The following is a 25,078-nucleotide window of genomic DNA, read 5'->3' as shown; positions in this document are numbered from 1 at the left end:
ACTTGAGCCCAGGAGTTTGAGATTACAGTAAGCAATGATGGCTCCACTGTACTCCAGCCTGGCCGACAAAGCGAGACCTTGTCAATCAATCAATCAATATTAAAAAACTGATCTCTTCCTTTACTTTTAAAAATATAAGTATTCATCACTTCATAGCAACTTACACAATAGAACTCTGAATTTAACTTCTTGAACTTCCTAAACTGACGTGCTGGGAATGTATCCTGAGAAATCATGTTCCTTCAACATCTGGAAATTTTATACTACTATCTTATTTCCAACACTTTTTTTTTTTCATTCTGAGTTCCCAAAAGGATATTCCTTGACCAAGAATGTTTCCATGAACAAAAACTAAAAGCTTTTGAAAGCAATCTCTGCTGCTTGTATTTCAATTTTTAGAAATTATACGAGGAGGCAGTAGACTTCACTGAAGAAATTGGGCTAATGGAATCTAGGGAAAGCATCAACTCCTTGATGATGTACTCGTAAGATATGTCTAAGATGTGCCTCTTCTATCAGCTAAAAAGTGCTAACTTAGAAACATGTTCCTTCTTCCCATTAGCTTTGACAATAAGGCTTCAACTGTAAAATAGCCTTTTAAGTTAAAAAGTTAACTAAAATTAAATCTTAATTCTCTTGTGAGTCTAAGCCTTCATTTCTTTTTCTTTTCTTTTTTTTTTTTTTACTTAGTCAAAAGGTTGGTACTGAATAACTGGTTTCACATATTTATCTTTCATTTTCTTCAGTCCTAGGAGACCCTTATTCATATAAAAGTAAAGCATCTCTTAAATAATAAACTGCTATTCCTACTAAAAATTCACAGATTAGGCCGGGCGCAGTGGCTCAAGCCTGTAATCCCAGCACTTTGGGAGGCCGAGACGGGCGGATCACGAGGTCAGGAGATCGAGACCATCCTGGCTAACACGGTGAAACCCCGTCTCTACTAAAAAATACAAAAAACTAGCCGGGCGAGGTGGCGGGTGCCTGTAGTCCCAGCTACTCGGGAGGCTGAGGCAGGAGAATGGCGTAAACCCGGGAGGCGGAGCTTGCAGTGAGCTGAGATCCGGCCACTGCACTCCAGCCTGGACCACAAAGCGAGACTCCGTCTCAAAAAAAAAAAAATAAAAAAATAAAAATTCACAGATTAAAAACAATAAAGTTGAAGGGATCTAATGAATCACAAATGTTCTTTTCCATAATGTCTCCTGCTAACTTTTGAATATAGCTTTTGGGGTTTTTTTTTTTTTTTTTTTTTTTTTGAGACAGGGTATCACTCTGTCACCTAGGCTGGAGTGCAGTGGTGCTATCTCAGCTCACTGCAGTCTTGACCTCTGGGCTCAATTGATCTTCCCACCTCAGCCTCCCAAGTAGCTGGAGCTACAGGCATGCACTAACATGCCCAGTTAATTTTTGTATTTTTGTTAGAGATGGGGTTTCACCATGTTGCCCAGACTGGTCTCAAACTCCTGGGCTCAAGCGACTAGCCTGCCTTGACCTCCCAAAGTGCTGGGATTATAGGTGTGCGCCACTGCACCTGGCCAATTGAAATATCTTGAAATGAATTAGCCATTCAACACAGCTAGCACAAGATCCACACTAATCACTTATGAAGGCTGGTGTCACCATGCAATTTTTATCCCTAAATTAATTTGTAAATATTTCTGCCTTATGTTATGTAAAACTCTCTAAAGGGAACATGAAAATGATTATCAATCACACCACGATTAAGAATGAGGAATAAACAACACAAAGAAAATTATTTTAAGAATTACATACCCTTTACCATTTCACAATAGGAACAGTATGTTTTATAACAAATTCAGCATTAACAGTCAATCAACCCAAGTAGCAACTTACTTATACTAATATAAGTAATATCAAATTTAAAAGCCAATCAAGACCAGACACTTACTTTTGGGACCACTGATCCTCTGTTACTGTTTCTGTTTCGATGACTGGACAATGGGAAGACCTGTCCAAGCTGACTTGGACGCTCAGTGCATTCTGTGGTGATAGCATTTACAGTATTTGCAGCTTGAAAGGTGTTGGAGTAAGGTGTAGGAAAAGGATGATAGAAACCCATAACCTGGGCACATGGTGCTGGCATCAGCTGATAATATGTATACTCTGTAGAAACAGGTGGCTGAGCAGATATAATGGGGTAGGCAAAGTATGGTCCAGTAGGGTTTGGATTGGGTTGCTGCCATCGTATATCATTGTTATATAAAGGAAACTGTCTGTAAAACCAAATCAAAGAAGAACAAATCTACTGACAAGTCTAAAAAATCCACTAAAGCAAAATCTCTTATACTAATAGAAGACAAAACAGTACAGAACAGTGGCTTTGTGATAATTTTGGGAAAGGAGACAAAACTTTCATCATCTTATACATTTTTTTGCTACAGAGATCATTATGTACATGTAGTAACAATGTAAACAACAGTATAAACGAACCCAACCTGATGGTTTTACAGTATTCCACGTACCAGTATAGTTTGTAACTCTGCCTTCAACTTCCTCAAGATATTTCTGCCTAAAAGTTAAACACCTAGCTACTGGATCTACCAACAATGGCAGTCCAAAGTTCCCATTCAAGGTAAACAACTGTGACAGCCTTCTGTAAAGAACAGAGTAAAGTGACCATTGTGTAAGGTGACCGTTACATAGGGTGATTTAATTCCTCTACCTCTCATTCTTCAGCTCAATCCCAGAGCCTACTCCTCCTCCTCTCATACTCCCCTAATCACTTGGCCAAGTCCAGCTCTTTTCCTGGCTCCCCTCCTGGCAATAGAAGCAGGCTGTGGGTCCAAGGGAAAGAAGAGAAGAGGCAAATCTGTTCACGGACATCTTCAGCGGTGGAGCTGCTTCTAGTGTAGTTCATATAAAACACTAGCAAAATTCTTCCCATCCCAGCAGCCCCCCACCAAATCAATACAGGGTCCTAGGGAGTAGGGAGCTGAAGCATAGAGCTTTTCCTCATTACTCCCATGACAAAGCAAAACAGGAAAATGTTCACGGCCATATTCCTAAAAATATTTTTAAAATAATCTGTTGGCTGGTTTACTCATGAATTCACAAAGATCATTTGGTAAACCAAGAAAATCAATTAAGTTTATCATACTGTATACGTGGCCATTTTTTCAAATAGAAAAATAGTATTATTAAATTTAGTTTCATGAATCAGTTTGCACATTATCCAATATAGGCAAAGATATTTAATATAATACTAACTTCAGTTGAAAAGGATTCCTTAGTTCCTACTATTTGTCTAACCCTCAAGACTCTTTATTAAGAGTCTCAGAATATTAACTTGAATACTTAATATCTGAGTAGTTGAATGGCCTTATATACCATACATCCACAATTTCTCAAAGAATGTGCACTGGCACACTAGTGTGCAACAATGGTTTACAGATGGGGTAGAAATATTGATTGCCTCAGCCCTCAGGAATGACAGAGCCTATAGCCAGTCACCAGCTGTCTCATCCATGTATAGTCCTAGACAAACAAAATTTTCTGTGTGACATAACTTGAAAAAGGCTGAAAGTACTTTTATACAGCAATAAAATAAACTCTACCAATGAAGTGCTCATCACTCAGACAGTGTAAGCAGGGTTAGAATGGCTATCATGACTATCATAAGTAACACCCTAACCACTAAGTTACACATGACCTAATTGCGGGCAATTTTGCTAAATCATCCTGTAACTATAGCACAGACATAAATTTAAACTAAAATCTGAGTCTAGAAATATTAATACATACTAACCATGACAGCTTCAAAGTTAAGGACTATTGCTTGGTATTTTCTTTTACACCAGAGACTGTCTTGGTAGCTGTGAGATTAGATGTTTAATCTCAAAAAAAAAAAAAAAAAAAAAAGGTTTTGTTCACCTCTGAATATTTTATTTCTCCCTTTGAGCTGACTTACTTCAAATAAATTTCAATGACTTACTGAAGGAGACATAGCCTAAGAATTCAATTTTCCCTTAGAAAAAATAAGAAACTAATCCATATTAACAATTTCCAAATTTCAGTATCATTTTATTTACTCCTCTTAATAGAGAAATGATTAAAGTCTAAAAATTACAAAAGAAAAATATTCAGTGCACTGTCAGCTTTTATAGCCACCCCCACGAAAAAGAAAATAAAAATAAACAAATTACCTATTAGACTGGTTTTCCTGCACAAATGGGTAACAGGTAATCAGGTAGCTGGGAATTGGAGTTGGTTCTACACCAGAAACACTTCCGTTATCATTTGGGAGAGCCATCGGGATCATAAATGTATCAGGACTCTTCTTCTGGGGAATAAATGGCTCTACCTCAGCTGACAGCTTGACATTCTTCAAAGAGAAAGTAGAATACATTAATAACAAGCGAGCAAGCAACTTCCTACAAATTCACAATTTAACAACAGAAGAGTCAGTCCTTATAAACAGTAATTAGGTCTCTTCTCAGCATTCATAAAACATCCAAAAGGAAGAGCAATGTCAATTTTAAAATAACTGAATAATGATCAAGTTATTTAGACAAAGCCACCAAATAAGGAAAATAAATCAAATGTTACATTTCAATGTAATTAAAGCTGTTAAAACAATCAAGAAAATACAGAAGTCATACACCAGGGTCTAAAAATAAAGTTGGTAGTAAGAGATGTAGCTCTTCAGACAATGTGTTTTTAACTCATTTTGTTGGGGGAAAAATTGAACAAAATTATGAAGGATAATTAATACTCTATATTTGTTTCAATAGTCTTAAAAGTTGACTATTTCTGTCCATTTCTGGAAATTAGATCGGTATCATTAAAAGAAAAGAAAATGTCTAAGATGAAAAAGGCTGAGGCAGGAGAATGGCGTGAACCCGGGAGGCGGAGCTTGCAGTGAGCTGAGATCCGGCCACTGCACTCCAGCCTGGGTGACAGAGCGAGACTCCGTCTCAAAAAAAAAAAAAAAAAAATACTTAACATTAAGAAGAAAATATCTGCACAGTTACACTGGGCACTGGGGAAAAGATGAGTACTTCAGTTTCCCAGTACACATCTGAGTAAACTAAAGTAATCCAAGATATGTAATCCATTTTAGTTTACTTTGTATCTTTCTTATAAGAAATCTATACAGCTTTAAAAGACATTAAAAAAAAAAACCTGTAGTATTTAGAGATGCACACATGGGCGACAAAACTGTAAAGAAAAGTAAATAAAATCCATAAAAGTCAGGATAGGACTTATTCTTAGCAAAGAGAGTTGTGATTAAGAGGCATCTGGAGAGCTTCCAGGGTGCCTGGCTAAGTTTTATATCCTAACCAGGATAAAATTTACAAGGTGTTTGTCCTGTAACAATTCATCAAGCTGTACATCGGTTTTATGCAGTTTCTATATGTTATAGTTAACAACAAATTTAACATTTTAAATTATTTTTTGAAATCCTTAAGTACATTCTGTAAAAAATCATAAATATAACATCAAATGATATGAACATGTTTTAATGAAACCAGTAAGTGAAATACAAGTTAATGTTTTTAACTACTCTAAAAAATTACCTTAAAAGCCACGGCCCTAGCCAGAACTCTTCCCCAACAAACCCACTAGGGTGATAGTTATTAGAAGCTCCCATAAAAGCATAGTTTTAAGAATAAATTTCATGTTTCTCACAAAAGCAGTTAGTAAGGAATCCAAGTAAAAAATCTGAAGATGAGATATGCTCATTTGTTTCAGAAAAATTAAGTTCTCTAAAAAGTTCACTGTAAATACTCATAAATGCTTGTTAAAAGGGATGGGGTGGGGATGGTAAAATCTGAACTGTACAGCAGTATTAATTCAGTATCCTTCCTCCCCGCCTGATTTGAGGTTTACATTTGTACAATTAACCAAATCAGAAGTAGATATGCTATAATAATAATATAAATAGTAGTGAATTGAAGTTGATTTCTTACAGATTAACATAAGAGGCAAAAACATCTTCAAACTCTAATGATACAAGCTAGTAATTTTCACTCTGTGAGATTCATTAGAACCCAAACTCACTTATATAGGACACAATATATCAAAACAATAAATATTTCCCCAATTAGGAAAAAGAAAAGCCGACTTACAGCAATAATATAAAGATAATGGAAGCTTGCTTTATACAGTTCACACATACATGCTGAAGAAAAGAAACTGAAATCACGTTTTAACTGCACTAAAAATATAATTTTTAGGATTTTTTTTAAGGGTCTCACTCTGCCATGGGGTGGGGATGGGGGTAGGGTGCAGTGGTATGATCATGGCTCATTGCAGCCTCAATCTCCTGGACTCAAGTGATCCTCCTGCCTCAGCCTCCCAAATAGTTAGGACTACAGGTGCACATTACCACACCCAGCAAACTTTTTAATGTAGAGATGGGGATTTGCCATGTTTCCCAGGCTGTTCTTGAACTCCTGGGCTCAAGTGATCCTCCCACCTCGGCCTCCCAAAGTGCTGGGATTATACGCATGAGCCTGGTCAGGATTTCTTTTAAAAACGAAAAAGTCCTTTATGACATATGAGAACTCACTGAGCAGTTTTATAAATCTGAGCTAGTAGACTTTCAGGGTTTTTTTCCAGCACGGTATATGGGTACATCAAATTATCAGTCTTAACCACACTAATATAATTATAAATAAATAATTTTAAAATAACACTTTTCCTGACCTCTCCCCCAGAAAAATATCAACTCATAAATTACCTTGGTAGCAATAAATTCAAATTCTTGCTCAGGTCGAAAGTTGCAAAAAATTTTTACACCCCACTTCATTTGTACTTTATAAAAGGTTTTATAAACTTAGGCAACCTACTGTTTAAAAGGTATTCTGTATAATTCAAAACTAATGTCTGTACATACATACAGTATGTGCCTTTAAATATTAAAGTTTGTATTGGCTTATATTCTAAGTGCAATTCTAGATATCAGAGCTCAACAATAAAACTCACAAACACTAAAATGATCCTTTGTTTTTAGCACAAAAAAAAAAAAAAAAAAGAGAGAAAGAGAGAGAAGCTGCTATAGTCAACAGCTGCACAAACAGAAGATGTCACTAGTAGGAACAGACTGGCAAACTTTCTCCTATAGCTACAACTCTGTATGGTTTCAAAAGCTGTTTATTGTGACTTTGGGGCCTTCAGTAATATACATCAAAATGCAGCATCTGCTGTTCTCAGGACTGAAAAGGAGTGTTAAGATCCCAAACTATTCTTAAAAGTCCACATACTAAAGCCCATATAAATAACATGTTAAATAAATAACAAATTCTGGCAGTATTTTAATTATATTAGTATAGAAATCAAAGAAAAATGCCTTGCATAGTGAACAACAAAATGTATGAAAAAACGAGACTGGATACATTATAGAACGTTATTCCTCAGTTTGAATTTCTGTTTTGTCTCTCTACTTTCGCCAAGATCTATTTTTTAGGAATAAGAACGTTCATAGCAGGGAGCTGTCTTCACAAAGGAGATAAATATGGAATAAATGTTAACCACACTTAACAAAGTCGAATCATTCTTGTATTATTTGCTTCACAAAAAAGCACGACTATCTATATAGTAAAACTATCATCTTTCAGAACTTATTTCAGAATTTTCCCAATTAATGAAAAAAATCATAGTCCCAGAATCATCTTTGTAAAAATATTTAAGCAGTTTCATGTTCATTTTTTGTGTATATTAACGTAAATGTCTACAAACAAAATGCCTTTGATATAAATAATCTAGAAAGTTCAAGATTCTGTCAGAGCATGAAACAAAAATATTATTTAAAAGAGTTTATTAGACAAATGTATTCAGATCATTGAGAGCCTACATAATTCAACAAATGTGCATTTAGCATACATTCCGGAAAGAGTGCTGCGCTGGACTGGGTTAGGGAAAATGGGCAAACATTACCACAAAGCACACGTTGGGGCAGAGAATGTACACTAAATTCCTCAGAGATGGAACCTCCAGATGAATGCAAATAATTTTCCCAGATTAAGCAATAAAAAACTGACACCCACTTAAAATCAAAACAGAAGTTGGAACATAACGAGACACTCTCCCACAGTGAAACTCCAGAGTATGTACCACACACCCACAGAAAAAATATGACCATGGAAACCCGCCATATTCTTTCTATGTTAAAGTAAAAATAGGATATCTCAAACTTTAAGATATTTTATATCTCATGGCAAAAGATAAAATAAATGTCCTCTGAAGCGAAAAATGATTAATGTTTAAGAGATAACTACTAGCTGTGCTGTTTTTTGATTAAAATGCCAAAACAAAACACAGTACTTATACGTGTAAGTTTTACAGGCTCCAGACAATAATGAGGAAGAAAAATCAAAGAATTTAACTTAGATTCTGCCCATACTGGGCAGAATGTTTTGCAACCCATATTTTCCTTTTTAAAAAACAGACCAAATCTAATGTTTTTTAAATTGATGGTTACTTTTTAAAAAAAACAGCTTTCTAGATTTAATATGTTTCTGAATTATCTATTACTTTGTTTTTATTATTTTCTCTTTTGATTTGATGGAGTTTCCCCTCTAACTTCTTGCCTTGGATGCTTAATTTTCATTCTCCTTGTAAACTGTTTAACAACGAAGGCATTTATGACTATGCATTTGCCTCAGAGTATAGCTTCAGCCACATTCCATAGGTTTTTTGTTTGTTTGTTTTAGAGATGGGGTCACACTATGTTGTCCAGGCTGGAGTATGGTGGCAATTCACAGGTGTGATCTCACTACTGATCAGCACCAGAGTTTCTACAAGCTTCATTTCTGACCTGGGCCAGTTCACCCTTCCTTAGGCAACCTGGAGTTTCCCCACTCCAGGGAGGTCATCATATTGATGCTGAACTTAGTGCAGACACCTGATCCACATAGCACACTACAGTCCAGAACACCTAGCTAGGGTCAAGCGATGCTCCTGCCTTAGCCTTCTCAGCAGTTGGGACTACAGGTGTATACCACCATGCTGGGCCCCATAGGATTTTCATATGTGGTATTTTATTATTAACACATTTTTAATAACCTGTCATTCTATTTTTTATTCCTTTTTGACCTAAGAGCTTGAAAATGTCTTTTTGGCCAGGAGCAGTGGCTCACGCCTGTAATCCCACCACTTTGGGAGGCTGAGGCGGGTGGATCACCTGAGGTCAGAAGTTCAAGACCAGGCTGGCCAACATGGTGAAACCCCATCTCTACTAAAAATACAAAAATTAGCTGGCTGTGGTGGTGCACACCTGTAATCCCAGCTTTGGAAGGCTGAAGCAGGAGAATTGCTTGAACCGGGGAAGTGAGGTTGTAGTGAGCTGAGACACTGCCACCGCACTCCAGCCTGGGTGACAGAGCGAGACTCCGTCTCAAAAAGAAAAAACAGAAAATGCTTTTTTAAATTTCCAAATGGTATTTTCCCTGAATGTATATATTAACACTTTCTTTTTATTATGAACATATTATTTTTTAAATCTGATAAGACAGGTCATTTACTTATATCCTTACGTAAGGGCCAACTATACGTATTACTGAATAACACACATTTTAAAATAACTTATTTAGAATACATTTCATTTGGAGTACTGACATTATTTAAAGTTTATAAATTATTTAAAGGAAACAATGAAAAGCTAGACAATTTTGTATCCTTTACAAAAGCCTTACAATTTTGTCAAAAGCATGTTGCATGAAATCATATGTATTCACTAGTTTTTCCAAAAATTAAAGACATTAATAACCAGTAATTTTATAAATTCTTTTAAAAGAACTATCTAATGCTAATGTACTAAAAATTAAGCCACCATTTAATTTATTTGTGATAACAGAAAAGAGACTGTTAACCTCAAGTGTCCTGTCACTTCTAAGCCCATTATTTATTTTTTAAAATCTCAATAAATTTCCTAAAAATAGAAACAGTAAGCCTTTATAAACAAAACGAACTCCGTGATTTATTCTTCACATCTCATAATGCAAGCTTTTTTTTTTTTTTCTTTTTTTAAGGGGAAAAAATGCATTATATACGAAGCAACACATCTTCTTAGAACATTTAACTCTGGAAGTTAAAATTAAGCTAGCTATTTTGATTAAATACAGAGAATACCCTATAAAAAGTGCTGAAAGAAGATACTCCTGAGATTTTCTTCTAGTTATAAAATTCTTTCAGGTAATCATTATTGCAATTAAGATTATCCATCTAGCACCATATCCCCGGTAATTTACTTTTTACAAATCTTGATCAGCACACATACAATTTACCTTTTCTATAAAAAGATTTTATATATTTAAAAAAGGTAATTCACAAAAACAAGAACATGAATGCCTTCAGGCAAAAAGAAAGTTTATTTTCTTTTTTAGTTACACTTGTAAAGTACACAAGGATTTAATTAGGTTAAGATAAAATACAGAAAGTCTATATTAAGTACTACTTTTTAAAAATCAAACTTCTATGAATTGCTAACTACTACAATACTATAATGAGTAAGTTTTAATGCTGTAGGCATTTAGGGAAATTCTGGGTATGTCAACACTGGTCAAAAGGGAAAAAAAAATCTGTGAGGAAAAATGGAAATCGGCACATATTACTATACTTTCCAATGACTTTTATCTACCTAAATTCACTTCAATAGTAGAAATACAAAAGTATAATCCAAATATCCTGGAAAAGCCATTACATGACTCTATGGTATAATCAAGAATTCCACAAAATTGAGAAATCTCAGTTCCCAATCTACTATTAAGTTAATGGTTCTTAGCTGTCCTTTGAGAATATGATGAAAATAATGGATTCTTGCCCTAGAAAAAGACATATAATGAAGCATACTCCTTCCAGGTCATTCATGGACCCCTGAATTAACTTCCTATCGCATAAACGAGGTGAAAACATCACTTTTCTATATCTATTTTCTGAGTGTATAGGGGAGTGGAGGATTTTCAAATTATTCTTTCATTTAGTGTTAGGTTGGGGAAGAGGGAAGAGGTATTGGAAGAAAAAAAAGTCAACAGAAAACCTTCTTCCATGTTTTTTTCCTAGTTCTTAAATTTCTACAAGGTTTTAATAGGTCGTGGACTTTGGAAAGGTGTGGGATGAAAGAGGAAAAGTCTCTCTAGTTTAAATAATTTGCTCACAGCACTTGCTGCTAGGATAATCACAAACAGCTATGCTAAAAATTACCATCTAAATAGTTAATTATATTTCCTCTAGGGTGAAAGGAACTCTAAGTATACATAAGGTAGCATTACTGGTTTTAGTCCTGGCATCCTAGTGAAGGAACAAAATGTTGAACCCTTTCATTAGTAACACACATACAAGGAAATGATTCAAGGAAAATTCGTATTCATTTGTCAGGCTTTGAAATCTCAGGTATTTTTGATAGATACCTTCAAAAATGTTTTTAAATCAAACTAGATATAGGCTGTATACAGAATGCTTCTGGGTCACATAAACGCCTATGTGTATTTGCCAAGAGGCTCTATATCAATTTCTCTTTGGTAATTCCATGTATTGTTTTACAAAACTCATTTGTGTCTTCAGAGTTATATTAACATAAAGCTTTTTAAAAAAAAAAAATAAGTCTTGTGTAAAAACAAGTATACACAACTAGGAAGCTGTGCTTTGCCTGCTCAGAATCCGATTTCAAAATAAAAACCGGCTACAACTACATATAGACACATACAGGAATTTGGGAAATCTTATCTCATTAATTCAGGTGCTAGTTATCCATCTGTAAAATTAAAAGGCAGAAATTACTAGCCTCTCTTCTTCCGTCATCTAGTCATCAATGGGCAAGGCCTTCGAAGAAGGGAATAGAGTGAATAAACTTGGGCTTCAAATTAAGTCGTTTCGCAGAGATCTTAAGAGTGGAAAATACTGGGGGAAAACTATTTTTTCGATTACTTTTAACACTGTTATTATCCCTGCCTGCTAGCACCTACTAGCATGGATAATCAGGAATTTGATGCAATTAAAAACAAAACAGAACACTGATGGGACTACTTTGCGAATATGAAAACGGGTTCGAAAATAAGCTTATGCTTTACACCCTTAAAATAGAAACTAGCTTAAAAAAAAAAACCACTAATTACCATTCTTTGCAAAATAACTGGATAAAAGGACAAGGGGAAATCGTAGTATCGTTTCTTAAAAGAAACACCTCCGTAAAACCACTGCAAAAACAATGCTTCGCTCCATTGAACATAGATCTAAAAGGCCCGTGACTTCCCTTCATCTGTAATTACCACACATTCTCTTACAGTCTTTCTGGGTAAGAAGCCTTCAAACGCCTTTCCACCTTGAAAACACATTCCAGAGCTGAAGGGAATGCGGGAAGTGGGGAGACTGCTGGAAGTTATAAGCCCTCCTCCCAGGAGAGCAGGGACAACTTGGAGCCTTCTGACCCCTGCACCAAGCCGGAGAGAAGCGGCAACGGCGAGCCCTCCATCAGGGAAGTAATCAGGGTTGGAAAAGCCCCCAAGTCCCAGGCAGCAGCTGGAACAATGAAGGAGAGCCGGGAGCTGCCAGGATCCCAGGTAAGGGGGTCTGCGACCGCAGGACCGGCCCTCGGTCCCCACGTTCGGAGACCTGGGCCTGGCCTGGAAGGAAGCGGCGACCCCAACCCCCGGCTCGGCGGGCCCAGCCCAAACCCGCGTACCTGCTCTGTAGGGGCTCGGTCCATGGTGCCTGCAGCCGCAACGGGCCCGCGCTAGTCGGTGTAAATAGCGCCTTGGGCCGCTTTCTCCATGGCCCCCCGCTCGGGTCCAGACTGGGTTCCGGACCTCCGCCCCTATCTGGCTAGCCGCGACACCGATTCGGCTACGCCACTGGCCGAGGAGGCGGCTCCAGCTCCGGGAGATGGAGGAGGCGGTGGCAGCTTCGGGGAGGGATCATCTGGGACGGAAGCCGAGGAGGGCCCGAATGGGCGGGAGGCGTAGTTAGAAATGGAGGCGCACGGAAGGGAAAGGAGTGGGGAGGAGGCAGAGAGGGGCAGTGGGCGGAGTGACAGCAAATGGCCTCAGCAAGGGTAGCAGGAACCCGGCCTGGCCTAGAGGCTGAAGCCAGGTGGAGGCGCCCAGGAGCAGGTGCCCCGAACCACACGCCACCCCTGCGACTGTTAAAGGAGAAGTGTCAGAAGACCACCTGGGACCCAGGTCACACGGGCCCTCAAAGACCTCTTCAGGATCTGAAACCATCCCTTAAGAGATGTTGGAAAAGCTTTCATCTGCCCACCGTACATCTGCTCCTTCCTTATGTTACGCAAATAAAGGGAGTCATGACTATAAAGGAATGAGAATATTCTGAAAATAATGGAGTCTTGCCCTAGAAAAATGCATATGTAAAACGCATACACAGAATGATTGGAAGAAAGGGCTCCTCACAAATATTTATTGATTAGTTAATTCGTTGTCCAGGTTCATGCCCACCTCTAGGCTCACATCCAGGCTGACCTCACCCATCTCAGAACTCCTAATTTTATGCAGGATCTGTATAACACCACCCAACAGGTAATTATTTTATCTTCAGATCCTTAGCTTCTTAAGGGCAGACACTGTCTTGAAACTGGGCACTACCGTTAGCATGGCAGATACCTTCTGGGCATCTCCTTAGACACACCTTCCAACACCCACACCCTCCGTGACGATTCAGCCAACCGCGGATAGAAATATTTTGGGGAAAAAAGAAATAACAAGTACAACAATAAAATACAAGTAATACAGTTTAACAACTGCTTATACAGCATTTACATTGTATTATGCATTATAAGTAATCTAGAGATGACTTAAAGTATATAGGAGGATGTGCATGGATTATATGCAAATACTACACCATTTTATATAAGGATCTTTAGCACGCATGGATTTTGGTATCAGCAGGGATCCTGGAGCCAATATCCCCCTGGGATGTTTAGGGACAACTATATAAGCTAAATTACACTTCAGTGAAGGAAGAGAGTTCAGGTGGCTGCTGTTTGGGGCACTGGTGTGGAGATCCACAGCTAGGAATGGGAAAGAGATTTTAAGAAATTCGCTTTGTCATGCTTCAGGAGACATCGGCAAAGACTAATTGCCTTTTCAATTAGTCTAAGTTATTAGTCTGGTTATTAGATTCCAATACGAGGCTTGTTATGTGAAGGCCCCTTGCTGTACTTATGTTGACACAGGTTGGGTATCTCTAATTGGAAACTATGAAATCCCAAACCCTCCTGAATCCCAAATATTCCAAAATTAGAAACTTTCTGAGCACAGACATGACATTTAAGGGTAATGTTCATTGGAACATTTTAGATTTTGGACTTCCAGATTAGAGATGCTCAATCAGTAAGTATAGTGTAAGTCTTCCGAAATCCCAAATCTGAAACGCTTATGGTTTCAAGTATGTTAGATAAGGGACATTCAACCTGTATTATATATTGGCCTGCTGAAAGGAACTATATTGTGTCAGCAAGACTTATATCAAGGCTGGCAATAGAAACAGTTTGAAAGGAGAAACATTCATATTTACACATTTATATTTAGATTTAAATATATTTATTTAATTTTAGTAACTTTTCTACCTCCTCAAATTTAATATAAATGCATGTGTATTTGAATTGCAAATGTACGTAACATTTGTACATATATGTGCAATTAAAGTAACGTTAGGTCCCTAGTGCCTATCACACACCTAGTTGGGATTCAATGAATGCTGAATGAATTTAGGGTTGGTTGCTCAGAAAAATTAAGTTATTTATAAGGAGTAGTTATGTAAACTAACAGATGACCATTTTTCTTCACAATTGAAAGATAAAATAACTCTGAATTTTCAGATTGTCTTCCTACTGCTGGTCTATAGCCATAATATACCCTCATCTGAGTAAAAAGATAATAGTAATACACTCATAAAAATACTATAGTACTTTTGCTTTTCTTCCTTCTTCTGAGGAATGATCTGAGGAAATTTAAGCAGGATTCCCAAAGATCTTTCCACACTGTCGGATTTTTTTATGATTGTAAAATCGTTTTCATTGAGAATCTTCTACATACAAGACATTCGTTAAGGGAGGCTGAGGCAGGAGAATGGCGTAAACCCGGGAGGCGGAGCTTGCAGTGAGCTGAGATCCGGCCACTGCACTCCAGCCTGGGCGACAGAGCGAGACTCCCTCTCAAAAAAAAAAAAAAAAAAAATTATAAGAACAAAATCATAAGAATTATAAGAACAGAAATGTCACAATGCCCTTCTCATTTAACATAATCTTTAAAAAGATGGCAATAGCTAGTAGATAAAAAATTAACATCTGTGAAAAAAGGAAGGCATTTTAAAAATACTACATTTTACAGATGATATAAATGAATGCAAATTATTTTATTCACCAATAAATATTTAATGTGCGAGGTACTATGCTAAATACTAGAGATACAGCAGTTTATGAGACACCGTGAGGGCTGAGACCATGTTTGTCTTGTGGGCAAGACATGCATAGGACAAATCGTTATAAGTGAGATGAGTGTCATGAAAAAGGAAGTACAATAGGTGTTACCATGGTAAGGGATGGAAGGTCAAGGAAGGCGTATTTGAATAAATAGCATCCACAGAAAGACCTGAAGGGTGAGTAGGAGTTATGATTAGTAAAGGAGAAGAAGCAGGAGAATTGCTTCAAGAAGAGGAAATGGCAAATGTTAGCATTCTGAGGAAAGAGAAAATTCAGCCTTTAGTACTCACACAAGCTCATCCCTTGAGATGAGGGTTCAGAATGTGAGGGATAATCCAATAGATGAAGGCCTCTGAGAAGCTTGGAGGGGATAGAATACAAATACCAGGGGGAAGAAATAGACCTTTGATGGGAGTAGGGGCATGTTATCTACTGTAACAGAGGAAAGGAAGAAAAGATTGATATGGCTACAGATTATATACATTTATAAGTTTCATGCCGAAAGTTGAGGGAATGCCTAATGGCTTCTGTTGTCTCAGTGATGCAGGAGGCAAGGTTACCTGCTGACAATAAACAGAAGTGGAGTTGTGATGACTAGGCACTCGTCAAAATTCAGCAAACATATAGTTAAGATAGGTGCATGTCATTATATGTACATTTTATCTCAAAAGAAAAAAATATAACCAAATATTGAATTCTAGCTTTAACAAATGCGTACACCTATGTAATTCAAATCTCTATCAAAACATAGAGTGTCACCATTACCTCCAGTGACATTTAAAACTTCTCTACTTATATCAAATGCTTGTCTTAGACATTGTTGTTATTCTTACTACCTATACCAAAGCCTAGCATGCAGCAGGTGCTCAATAAATATTTATTGAATAAATGAACTGTAATATGATATTAAATCAGGATTCTTTCATCCAGGGTTAGGGTTTTGTTAGGCATGTGCATTTTATTGAAGGAGCAGGATTCACTAGGGTGCAAGTAGAATTATTATTTATTGTCCTGTACCTTCAAATTACCTGAAGACTATTTCTTTTTCTGCCTTCGATGAAATCTCATGAAGGTCACACACACTTTATTCCACGTCAAAACTTCTCCTTTTCCCCAGCTCAGTCCTGCTTCAGGCTGGAAGCCTGCGGTGAAGGATGTGGCTTGGTCCACTTCAGTTTTGTTTTCTACGTTTTATGTCTCCACCTCCTCTACCTTAAACACTCTCTGATTAGGCTTTTAGATTTCTCCAGGTTTGAACTCTGAGGGGGAGGGTGGCAGAGCTTCTCAGATGTTTAATTACTACTTTCCTGCATGTTTACATGCAGCAAAGTCATCTCAGAGAGTCACTTATGACCCTAGCCCTCAGCCCTTGGACTTCTGAGGGTTTAAATCTCAACTTGATCACTTTGGGGAACAGCAAGGCAGCCTTATTTGCTGGATTCCCTTTTAAAATGGCTTCAGGCAGAATTCCTGGGATCCCATCAATCCTTGGAATCATTTTGCTACCCTTGATTTATCATATAACTATCCATCCCTCTCTGCCTTTATCCAGCTATTAATTCTTCTTATTTTTGGTGCATGTCAAAGTAGATTGCAGACTTCAGTACACTTTGCCCTGAGAAAAATTCATATAGACACAGTAGGCAAAAATGCAGCTTGTTCTCACTGTTTCTCTCAGATCCTTGCATTCTACCACACTCCAGGCAACATGTATCAAGTTCTCCAAGTGTTTCCCAGAAAGCTTCTCTCACATAGCTTAAGGTAAGCGGAAGCATCTCCTTTTACCCATGGGAGGTGTGGGTATGTATAAGGTATACAAAACAGTACCCTTCCTGAGTCATTGTCTTAGTCTGTTTTCATGCTGCTGATAAAGACATACCCAAGACTGGGCAATTTACAAAAGGAAGAGGTTTAATGGACTTGCAGTTCCTCCTGGCTGCAGAGGCCTCACAATCACGGTGGAAGGTGAAAGGCACACTTCACATGGTGGCAGATAAGAGAACAGAATGAGACCCAAGTGAAAGGGGTTTCCCCTTATAAAACTATCAGATCTCATGAGACTTATTCACTACCATGAGAATGGTATGAGGGAAACTGCCCCATAATTGAATTATCTCCCACTGGGTCCCTCCCACAACACGAGGGAATTATGGGAGCTACAATTCAAGATAAGATTTGGGTGGGAACACAGCCAAACCATATCATTCTGCCCCAGCCTCTCCCAAATCTCACGTCCTCACATTTCAAAACCAATCATGCCTTCCCAACAGTCCCCCAAAGTCTTAACTCATTTCAGCATTAACTCAGAAGTCCACAGTCCAAAGTCTCTTTTGAGACAAGGCAAGTCTCTTCTGCCTATGATCCTGTAAAATCAAAAGCAAGTTAGTTACTCCCTAGACATATGGGGGTACAGGCATTGGGTAAATATGCCCATTCCAAATGGGAGAAATTGGCCAAAACAAAGGGGCTACAGGCCCCATGCAAGCCTGAAATACAGCAGGGCAGTCAAATCTTGGAGCTCCAAAATGATCTCCTTTGACTCTATGTCTCACATCTAGGTCATGCTGATGGAAGAGGTGGGTTCCCATGGTCTTAGGCAACTCTTCGCCTGTGGCTTTGCAGGGTACAGCCTTCCTCCCAGCTGCTTTCATGGGCCGGTGTTGTGTCTGTGACTTTTCCAGGTGCAGAGTGCAAGCTGTCAGTGGATCTACCATTCAGGGTCTGGAGGATGGTGGCCCTCTTCTCATAGCTCCACTAGGCAGTACCCCAGTGGGGACTCTGTGTGGGGGTGCCCACCCCACATTTCCCTTCCACACTGCCCTAGCAGAGGTTCTCCATGAGCAGCCCCGCCCCCTGCAGCAAACTTCTGCCTGGACATCCAGGCATTGCCATACAACCTCTGAAATCTAGGCGGAGGTTCCCAAACCTCAATTTTTGACACCTATGCACCCGCAGGCTCAATACCGCATGGAAGCTGCCAAATCTTGGGGCTCACACCCTCTGAAGCCACAGCTCAAGTTGTACCTTGGTCCCTTTTAGCCACAGCTGGAGCGGCTGGGATGCAGGGCACAAAGTCCCTAGGAGGAAGAAATGGACTGCATTAGATGGTTGACCACTGAAGAGGTGATATCTGATGTGAGATTTGAGAAATACAAAAAGATAGGGGAAAGACAAGCAAAGGCCCCAGGAGGGGAAACTCTTAAATTGTGGAAACAGAAAGGAGAGACCTGTAAATAGTGAATGGCAGGAGGGAGAGAGTAGTATGGACAATAGATAGAATGGAAGTCTAGACCAGGCCAGATTTTGTACTAATTTGCAAGCTATGGTAAAGAATTTGGATTTAACTTTAAGTCAAAAAGCCATTTGGAGAATTTTAAAGAAGTGCACTGAATTCACATTTTGTCTGAATGTGAATAGCGAAATGTTAAAATTAATACTTCTGGAATATAAAAACATATCTAAATGACTATTGAAAAATTGGATTATTACAATTTTATTATTAAAAGGTTTAGTAGTGTTCAAAGAGAAACTTTAGACAAGTTCAATTTAAGAATTTAATTAAGCAAAAAATGATTTGCCAATTGAGCAGGTCCCCAGAACCAGAATAGGCTCAGGGAGACTCTGGGGCTGATACATGATCCAATCATATTTATAGAAAGTGAGGTACAGAAAATGGAAGTGGGGTACAGAAACAGTTTGATTGGTTATAGCTTGGTACTTGTCTTATTTGAATATGGTTTGAACAGTTGGCCACCTATGATTGGCTGAAACTACATGATTAGTACAAGAGTAAGTTACAGTCTGTTTACACATCCTGTTAGGTGACAGTTTACTATATGTGTAAGGAGGCAGCTTTAACTTAACAATTCACCCTTTCGGTCACCATCTCAGTATAGAGGGTGACCAAAACTTTAGGCATTAATGTCAAGGGTTAGAGCAGAGAGGACTTCCTTATTAGAATCTCCTGTTTACAGGAGAAAAAAAAAAAAAAAAACACTGATCTGTTTTGGGATCGATCTGCTTCCATAATGTTTCACTTTGATTATGCAGCATTTAGCATGAGTGACTCCATGTTGGTTTGGTTTGGTGTGCTGGGGCCTACTGCAGGAGCTCTGTCTAGAGCAATGGCTTCCTATAATTTTGAATAATAATCCCACCCTTTTGCTCAAGTTCTTACCTAAGTGAGTATAGCCAAGATTTAGGGTTTAGCACTTCCAGTTGCCATCATTTTGGATTTCTAGTCACAGCACGTCATTCATAGGTGACAGTGTCTTCATGACCACTCATTTCTTTGAGTTTTTGTCATTCCAATAAAAGAGAGATCATTTGACTTTCTACAGATGGCTATATGCAAGCATTTAAAATTTTGGAGAAAATACAGTGCACCAGGGATACTACTCTTACAATTATCAGAAGGATGATACCAAGAGTTGGGAGTATGCTCCCTAGCCAGGGTCCTTATGAACTAAGCCAACTAAAATCAAATAGATCTAAGAATAAGCCTGATAAAGAATCTTGTTTTAACCAACCAGCCCATTTGTTAATCCCCTGCAAGTGAGTCTTTATAAAACCTGATGTATTCATACAACAAGAAGTGTCAGTAACCGCACAGATCCTTCCCTGTTCAGTCGAAAATAATCTAGAATAATTCAGTCATCTAGCACAACTTTAGCAAGAGAATTTTTAAATTCTGTTGTGCAACCATAGCCTTTGCAGTAAAATCTTCTATAAAGTCTGTTACAAAGCACACATTTCTAATCATTGTCTCATTTATATTTACCCCATGCCACAGAAAAGAAGACCTAACAATGACGCCCATCCAGAAAGGTGAAGTCCTCCCGGCAATGTTCTCTTTAACCTATGATATATGTTAAGAAGAGTGGACCAAGGTTCTGTTTTTAACTGGTGGCGGAGCAACAAAGGTACCGTTAAAATTCCTAGTCCAGCTGACCACAGTGGCTCATGCTTGTAATCCCAGCACTTTGGGAGGCCAAGGCATGAGGACTGCTTGAGCCAAGTAGTTCAAGATCAACCTGGGCAACATAGTGAGATCTCAATTCTACAAAAAAACAAATAAATGAAAAATATTTAAAAAAATAGCCAGGTGTACTTATGCGTGCCTATAGTCCCAGCTACTCAGGAGGCTGAGGTGGGAGGATTGCTTGAGCCTGGGAGGTCAAGGCTGCAGTGAGCTATGATTGCACCACTCCACTACAGCCTGGATGACAGAGTGAGACCCCGTCTCAAAAAAAAAAAAAAATTCCCTAGCACACATTGGCCCCTCATCTTCTATTTCTTAAGGCAGGGGTTCCCAACTGCTGTACCATGAACTTGTACCAGCTAAGGACCTGTTAGAAACTGGGTCACACAGCAGGAAGTGAGTAGTGTGTGAGCAAGCATTACCACCTGAGCTCCGCCTCCTATCAGGTCAGTGGCAGCATTAGATTCTTATAGGAATGAGAACTGCACTGTGAACTGTGCATGTGAAGGATCTAGGTTGCACACTCCTTATGAGAACTGAATGCCCAGTAATCTGGGGTGGAACAGTTTCATTCCAAAACCATCACCCCTACCACCCAACACCCCCAGTCCATGGAAAAACTGTCTTCCACGAAACCAGTCCCTGGTGCCAAAAAGGTTGGGGACTACTGCATTAAAGCATAAGGTTTCCCCTGTGTAAAGTTAGCCATAAAATCCTCCACACATAAAAGTATACCCTATGGGTACACCCAAAGCATCTTTTCCAGTTCTATTGTTCATAGAGGCATAAGCAAGAAGATGTAAGCGTCACATGATGGCAGGGCCTTGATCCATGATCTTGAGAAAGTTCTTCATGTCTAGGATTCTGTGTGCTTCTGGGGAGAAAATTCCCAGTTAGCTTTACCTTAAGGTATACAGTAGCAGTCCCAACCTTTCTGGCACCAGGGACTGGTTTTGTGGAAGACATTTTTTCCATGAACCTGGGGGTGGGGGATGGTATTGGGATGATTCAAGCGTATTACATTTATTGTGTACTTTGTTTCTGTTATTATTACACTGTAATATATAATGAAATAATTATACAACTCACCATAACATAGAATCAGTGGGAGCCTTGAGCTTGCTTCCCTGTAACTAAACCAGGGGTCCCCAACCCCAGGCTGTGGACTGGTACCAGTCTGTGGCCTGTTAGGAACCAGGCTGCACAGCAGGAGGTGAGCAGCAGACAAGCAAGCATTACCACCTAAGCCCTACCTCCTGTCAGATCAGTAACAGCACCAGATTCTCCTGAGAAAGTGAACCTTATTGCCTATGAGAGGGATCTAGGTTGTTGCTCCTTATGAAAATCTAATGCCTGTTGATCCCAGGTGGAACAGTTTCGTCTCAAAGCCATCCTCCTCCTCCTCTCCTCCCCCGTTCATGGAAAAATTATCTTCCATGAAACCAGTCCCTGATGCCCAAAAGGTTGGGGACCATTGAACTAGACAGTCCCATCTGGGGGTGATGGGAGACAGTAACAGATCATCAGGCATTAGATTCTCATAAGGAGTGTGCAGCCTAGATCCCTCATGTGCACAGTTCACAATAGGGTTCACACTCCTGTGAGAACCTAATGCTGCTGCTGATCTGACAGGAGGTGGAGCTCAAGCGGTAATGCCAGAGATGGGGAACGGCTATAAATACAGATGAAGCTTCACTTGCTTGCCCACTGCTCACCTCCTGCTGTACAGCCTGGTTCCTAACAGGCCATGGACCAGTACCTGTTAGGGGGACTCCTGGTATGCAGTCCTAAGAGTCTGGAAGGACGGTTTAGAGTTATGAGGCTATGGATTCAAGGTTTGCGGTCCCAAAGTTTTGCTGCAGTGTGGGTGGCAAGGGCAGTCTTTCTCTTCACTTCCAGAAGACCCAGTATCTCGGTTCTATATCATCAATGGTTTAATTATTCTGAGTCAATGGGTCATTAAAATTTCCTTTGCCTGACTAAAATACACTTTGGCATAATGCATTAAAGCCTTGCAGCAATTAGTCATATCAGTGTATAGGAGTGGAAGAGATATAATGTTCTACTATTAGGGGGATAGGCCTTCCAGTGACTGTTTCAAAAGGGCTCAACTTATGTTTTCCTCTGGAAGTGGATCTGATTGCCCTCAATCTTCAATACTTTGGACCAAGGCAATCCAGTCGATTCATTTAGCTTTGCCTAATGTTATAATACCTTATATAACTGTTCTACAACCTGTCCAGTGAAACAAGTACCTCCATCACTGGAGATTTCTTCAGAATTCCCCATGAGGGAAATACATTTTAAAATAACCTTTTAGCTACTGTTATAGCATTGGCCTTTTTGCATGGGAAAGCTTCTATGTAATCAGAAAATGTGTGTAGAAAATGGCAATTGAATGAAATGCCCCCATAAATGTTCAAATGGCTCATCATGTAGCAGAAATGTACCTGAAATTTTGATATTTTCCCTTAATTACAAATTTGACAAACTAAACATTGATCATAAGCCATTTTAGCAATTTAAAATAGTCACCACACACACACACACACACACACACACACACACATACATACATATAATTTGAATCATTTTATCTCTTTCCTAATGAGTCATAGGGTATATAGCTCTTAATAATGGAAGCTATAAGGACTCAGGAAGGGCCAGGCAGCCATCCAGGCTCTCCATGAGTTCACACTTAACATTGGATTTTTATCATTCTTAAATAGCAATTTTGTTGCACAGCACTGTTTGTTAAATCTGTTATAGGTAATTTGCCTTGGGCCATGGAGTTCATTTAAGTTGAATTTCTTAAGAATTTCAGTACTGGCTCATTTTGCATAACATTTGGCAACATTTTTTCTTGATATTCAATCAATTCTTGTCCTGCTTGGGTTAGCAGTTTTATGAATCAGTCAGTCTCTTCATGAGGGATCTAGGAATTCTTACCCAATCCAAATGATATGATCCTAAAGTTATCAGAACCCTGTATTCAAGAATGCTTCTCAGGGTCCTTTCTATCCTTTCCACAAGCCTCCTTGAAGGCGCAATACTCTAGGATTTTACTTGCTTATAAATAGCTTTTGGAAAATACACCAGAATTAAGCAATTAACTGGAAGCAAGACTTAAAATGGTCATGGTTAAAGACACGATTGACCAGGAAATTTGGTTATTTCTGTGACCTACAATTATTAAACATACTAACTGTAACTATGACTGATAACATATACCAAGACACATCAGAATTTTAGGAGTCTCATACAATTTCAGAACATATATTAATAACATATCCTTAAAAATATAACATGAAGAAGGTTAAACATCATTTCTTATTTGGCAGTAGTCAAACTTCAGAAGCTTGAAATAATGCAGGAACAATTTCTTAGCATTACTAGTGTTCCTACAGTCATGATACTGCACATTGCAATTTTAAATATTAAAGTCCACTATTAACCAAAGTCAGATGAGGAACAAGATTATTTTTGGCTAGCTCTGCTAGTATAGGATACTTCTGATGGTGATGTCATCGTCTGTTATTAAGCTTCCCTTCCTTTCTAATAGAAACTAAGTTTTATCCTCTCTTCCACTGCTGGACTTGAAGATTTGGCCAATGGACATGATTCCATTTCATTGAAGCCTCCTAGAAACTGAAATTTGTGCTGTGCTTGAAGAAGATGCTTTGTGGATATTTTCAGATGCACACCTAAGATTGTTATTCTCATTTAAAATTTTAATTTCTAATATGTGTTTATTTCCTCTGCATGCCTTTCATTATTAATTAAATTGTATGTATATTGGTGGTTCAAAAGGATGTAATTTTCTTTCTAAATTTATGTAGCCCATCTTTTGTATAATTGTATTAATTTTCAATTATTTTCTTATCTAACTACTTGAAAGTTCTACATTTTTGCATAAAATTAACAATTTTCACAATTACCATTATTACTGAAGTTTATATTAAACCATTAATAGAATTCCAACATGAGGAAATACATCCAAAATGCTTACCCATATTTGAAAGTGCGTATTCATATATTAACACTAACTCTGACTAACATACTTTGTTCTTATAATTTACATAGTTATGCTGCTTAGATATAATGGTTACCCAGTGAGATCACCTGATGGGGAGGCCATACCAAGTTTAGACTTGCCAGAAGGTGAAATAGAAATTTGACAATATGACCTTCCAAAAGCCAAAGCTGAAGGTGAAACTAAAAAGCAAACTTTGGCCAAATACTGAGGCCAGGACACAGCTGAACTGGAGTATATATCTCTCATTATTTGCAGGAGAGTAACATGATCTTATGGCAAGAGGGTGGTTAGGGTGACAGAACAGACCATGGAATCAAACCTGAGTAAAGATAGTATGAATCAAAATTACTAGAGATAGTATCTTTATGTTTTCAGCATGTAAGATGAATCCACCAAAATTCCTATAAACTAGTGGCAAACTGATAAGAAAAAAGGTTCCATTGATAGTATAAGTGTTATGATGGAAAGAGCATTACTAGACTAAGACTTGATAACGTGGGTTTAAATTTTATCTATACCCATTTCAGGCCATGTGCCCTCAAAAGTCAGTTATGCTTCTCTGGGCCTCAGTTTCCTCATCTGCACAATGCACGGGGTTGTTCAGGGGTTCAAGTTGAGGAAACGAATGCGAGAACACATTGCAAGCCCTAGAGAAGCGGTTCTC

At 38.5% G+C, this 25,078-nt stretch overlaps 1 protein-coding gene and 1 long non-coding RNA gene across 3 annotated transcripts in view; one reads left to right on the top strand and one right to left on the bottom strand.

Moving 5' to 3' along the window:
- Positions 1 to 25,078, bottom strand: part of LOC105490648 (SECIS binding protein 2 like) — a 98,255-nt gene that overhangs the window by 45,850 nt on the left and 27,327 nt on the right. Inside the window, exons 1-3 of one of the 2 annotated variants that reach the window (XM_011756492.2) lie at positions 12,644 to 12,856; positions 4,167 to 4,345; positions 1,913 to 2,237 (exon numbers count right to left, since the gene is read on the bottom strand). In XM_011756492.2, coding sequence (XP_011754794.1) covers positions 1,913 to 2,237; positions 4,167 to 4,345; positions 12,644 to 12,667 — 528 coding nt within the window. In that variant the 5' untranslated portion in view covers positions 12,668 to 12,856. Of the gene's footprint in view, positions 1 to 1,912; positions 2,238 to 4,166; positions 4,346 to 12,643; positions 12,857 to 25,078 lie in introns of those variants that run through there. The other variant, XM_011756498.3, reaches the window with a different exon arrangement.
- On the top strand, positions 12,175 to 24,214 carry LOC105490661 (uncharacterized). Its single transcript, XR_003020021.2, has 4 exons — positions 12,175 to 12,521; positions 13,401 to 13,493; positions 20,190 to 20,319; positions 23,941 to 24,214. It is a non-coding gene; the product is annotated as an uncharacterized lncRNA (long non-coding RNA).

Source organism: Macaca nemestrina, chromosome 7 (assembly GCF_043159975.1).
Source record: "Macaca nemestrina isolate mMacNem1 chromosome 7, mMacNem.hap1, whole genome shotgun sequence".
In the NCBI taxonomy this organism is placed as follows: domain Eukaryota; kingdom Metazoa; phylum Chordata; class Mammalia; order Primates; family Cercopithecidae; genus Macaca; species Macaca nemestrina.
The sequence above is the reverse complement of the archived record's forward strand: the minus strand, read 5'-3'. Positions and strand labels throughout refer to the sequence as shown.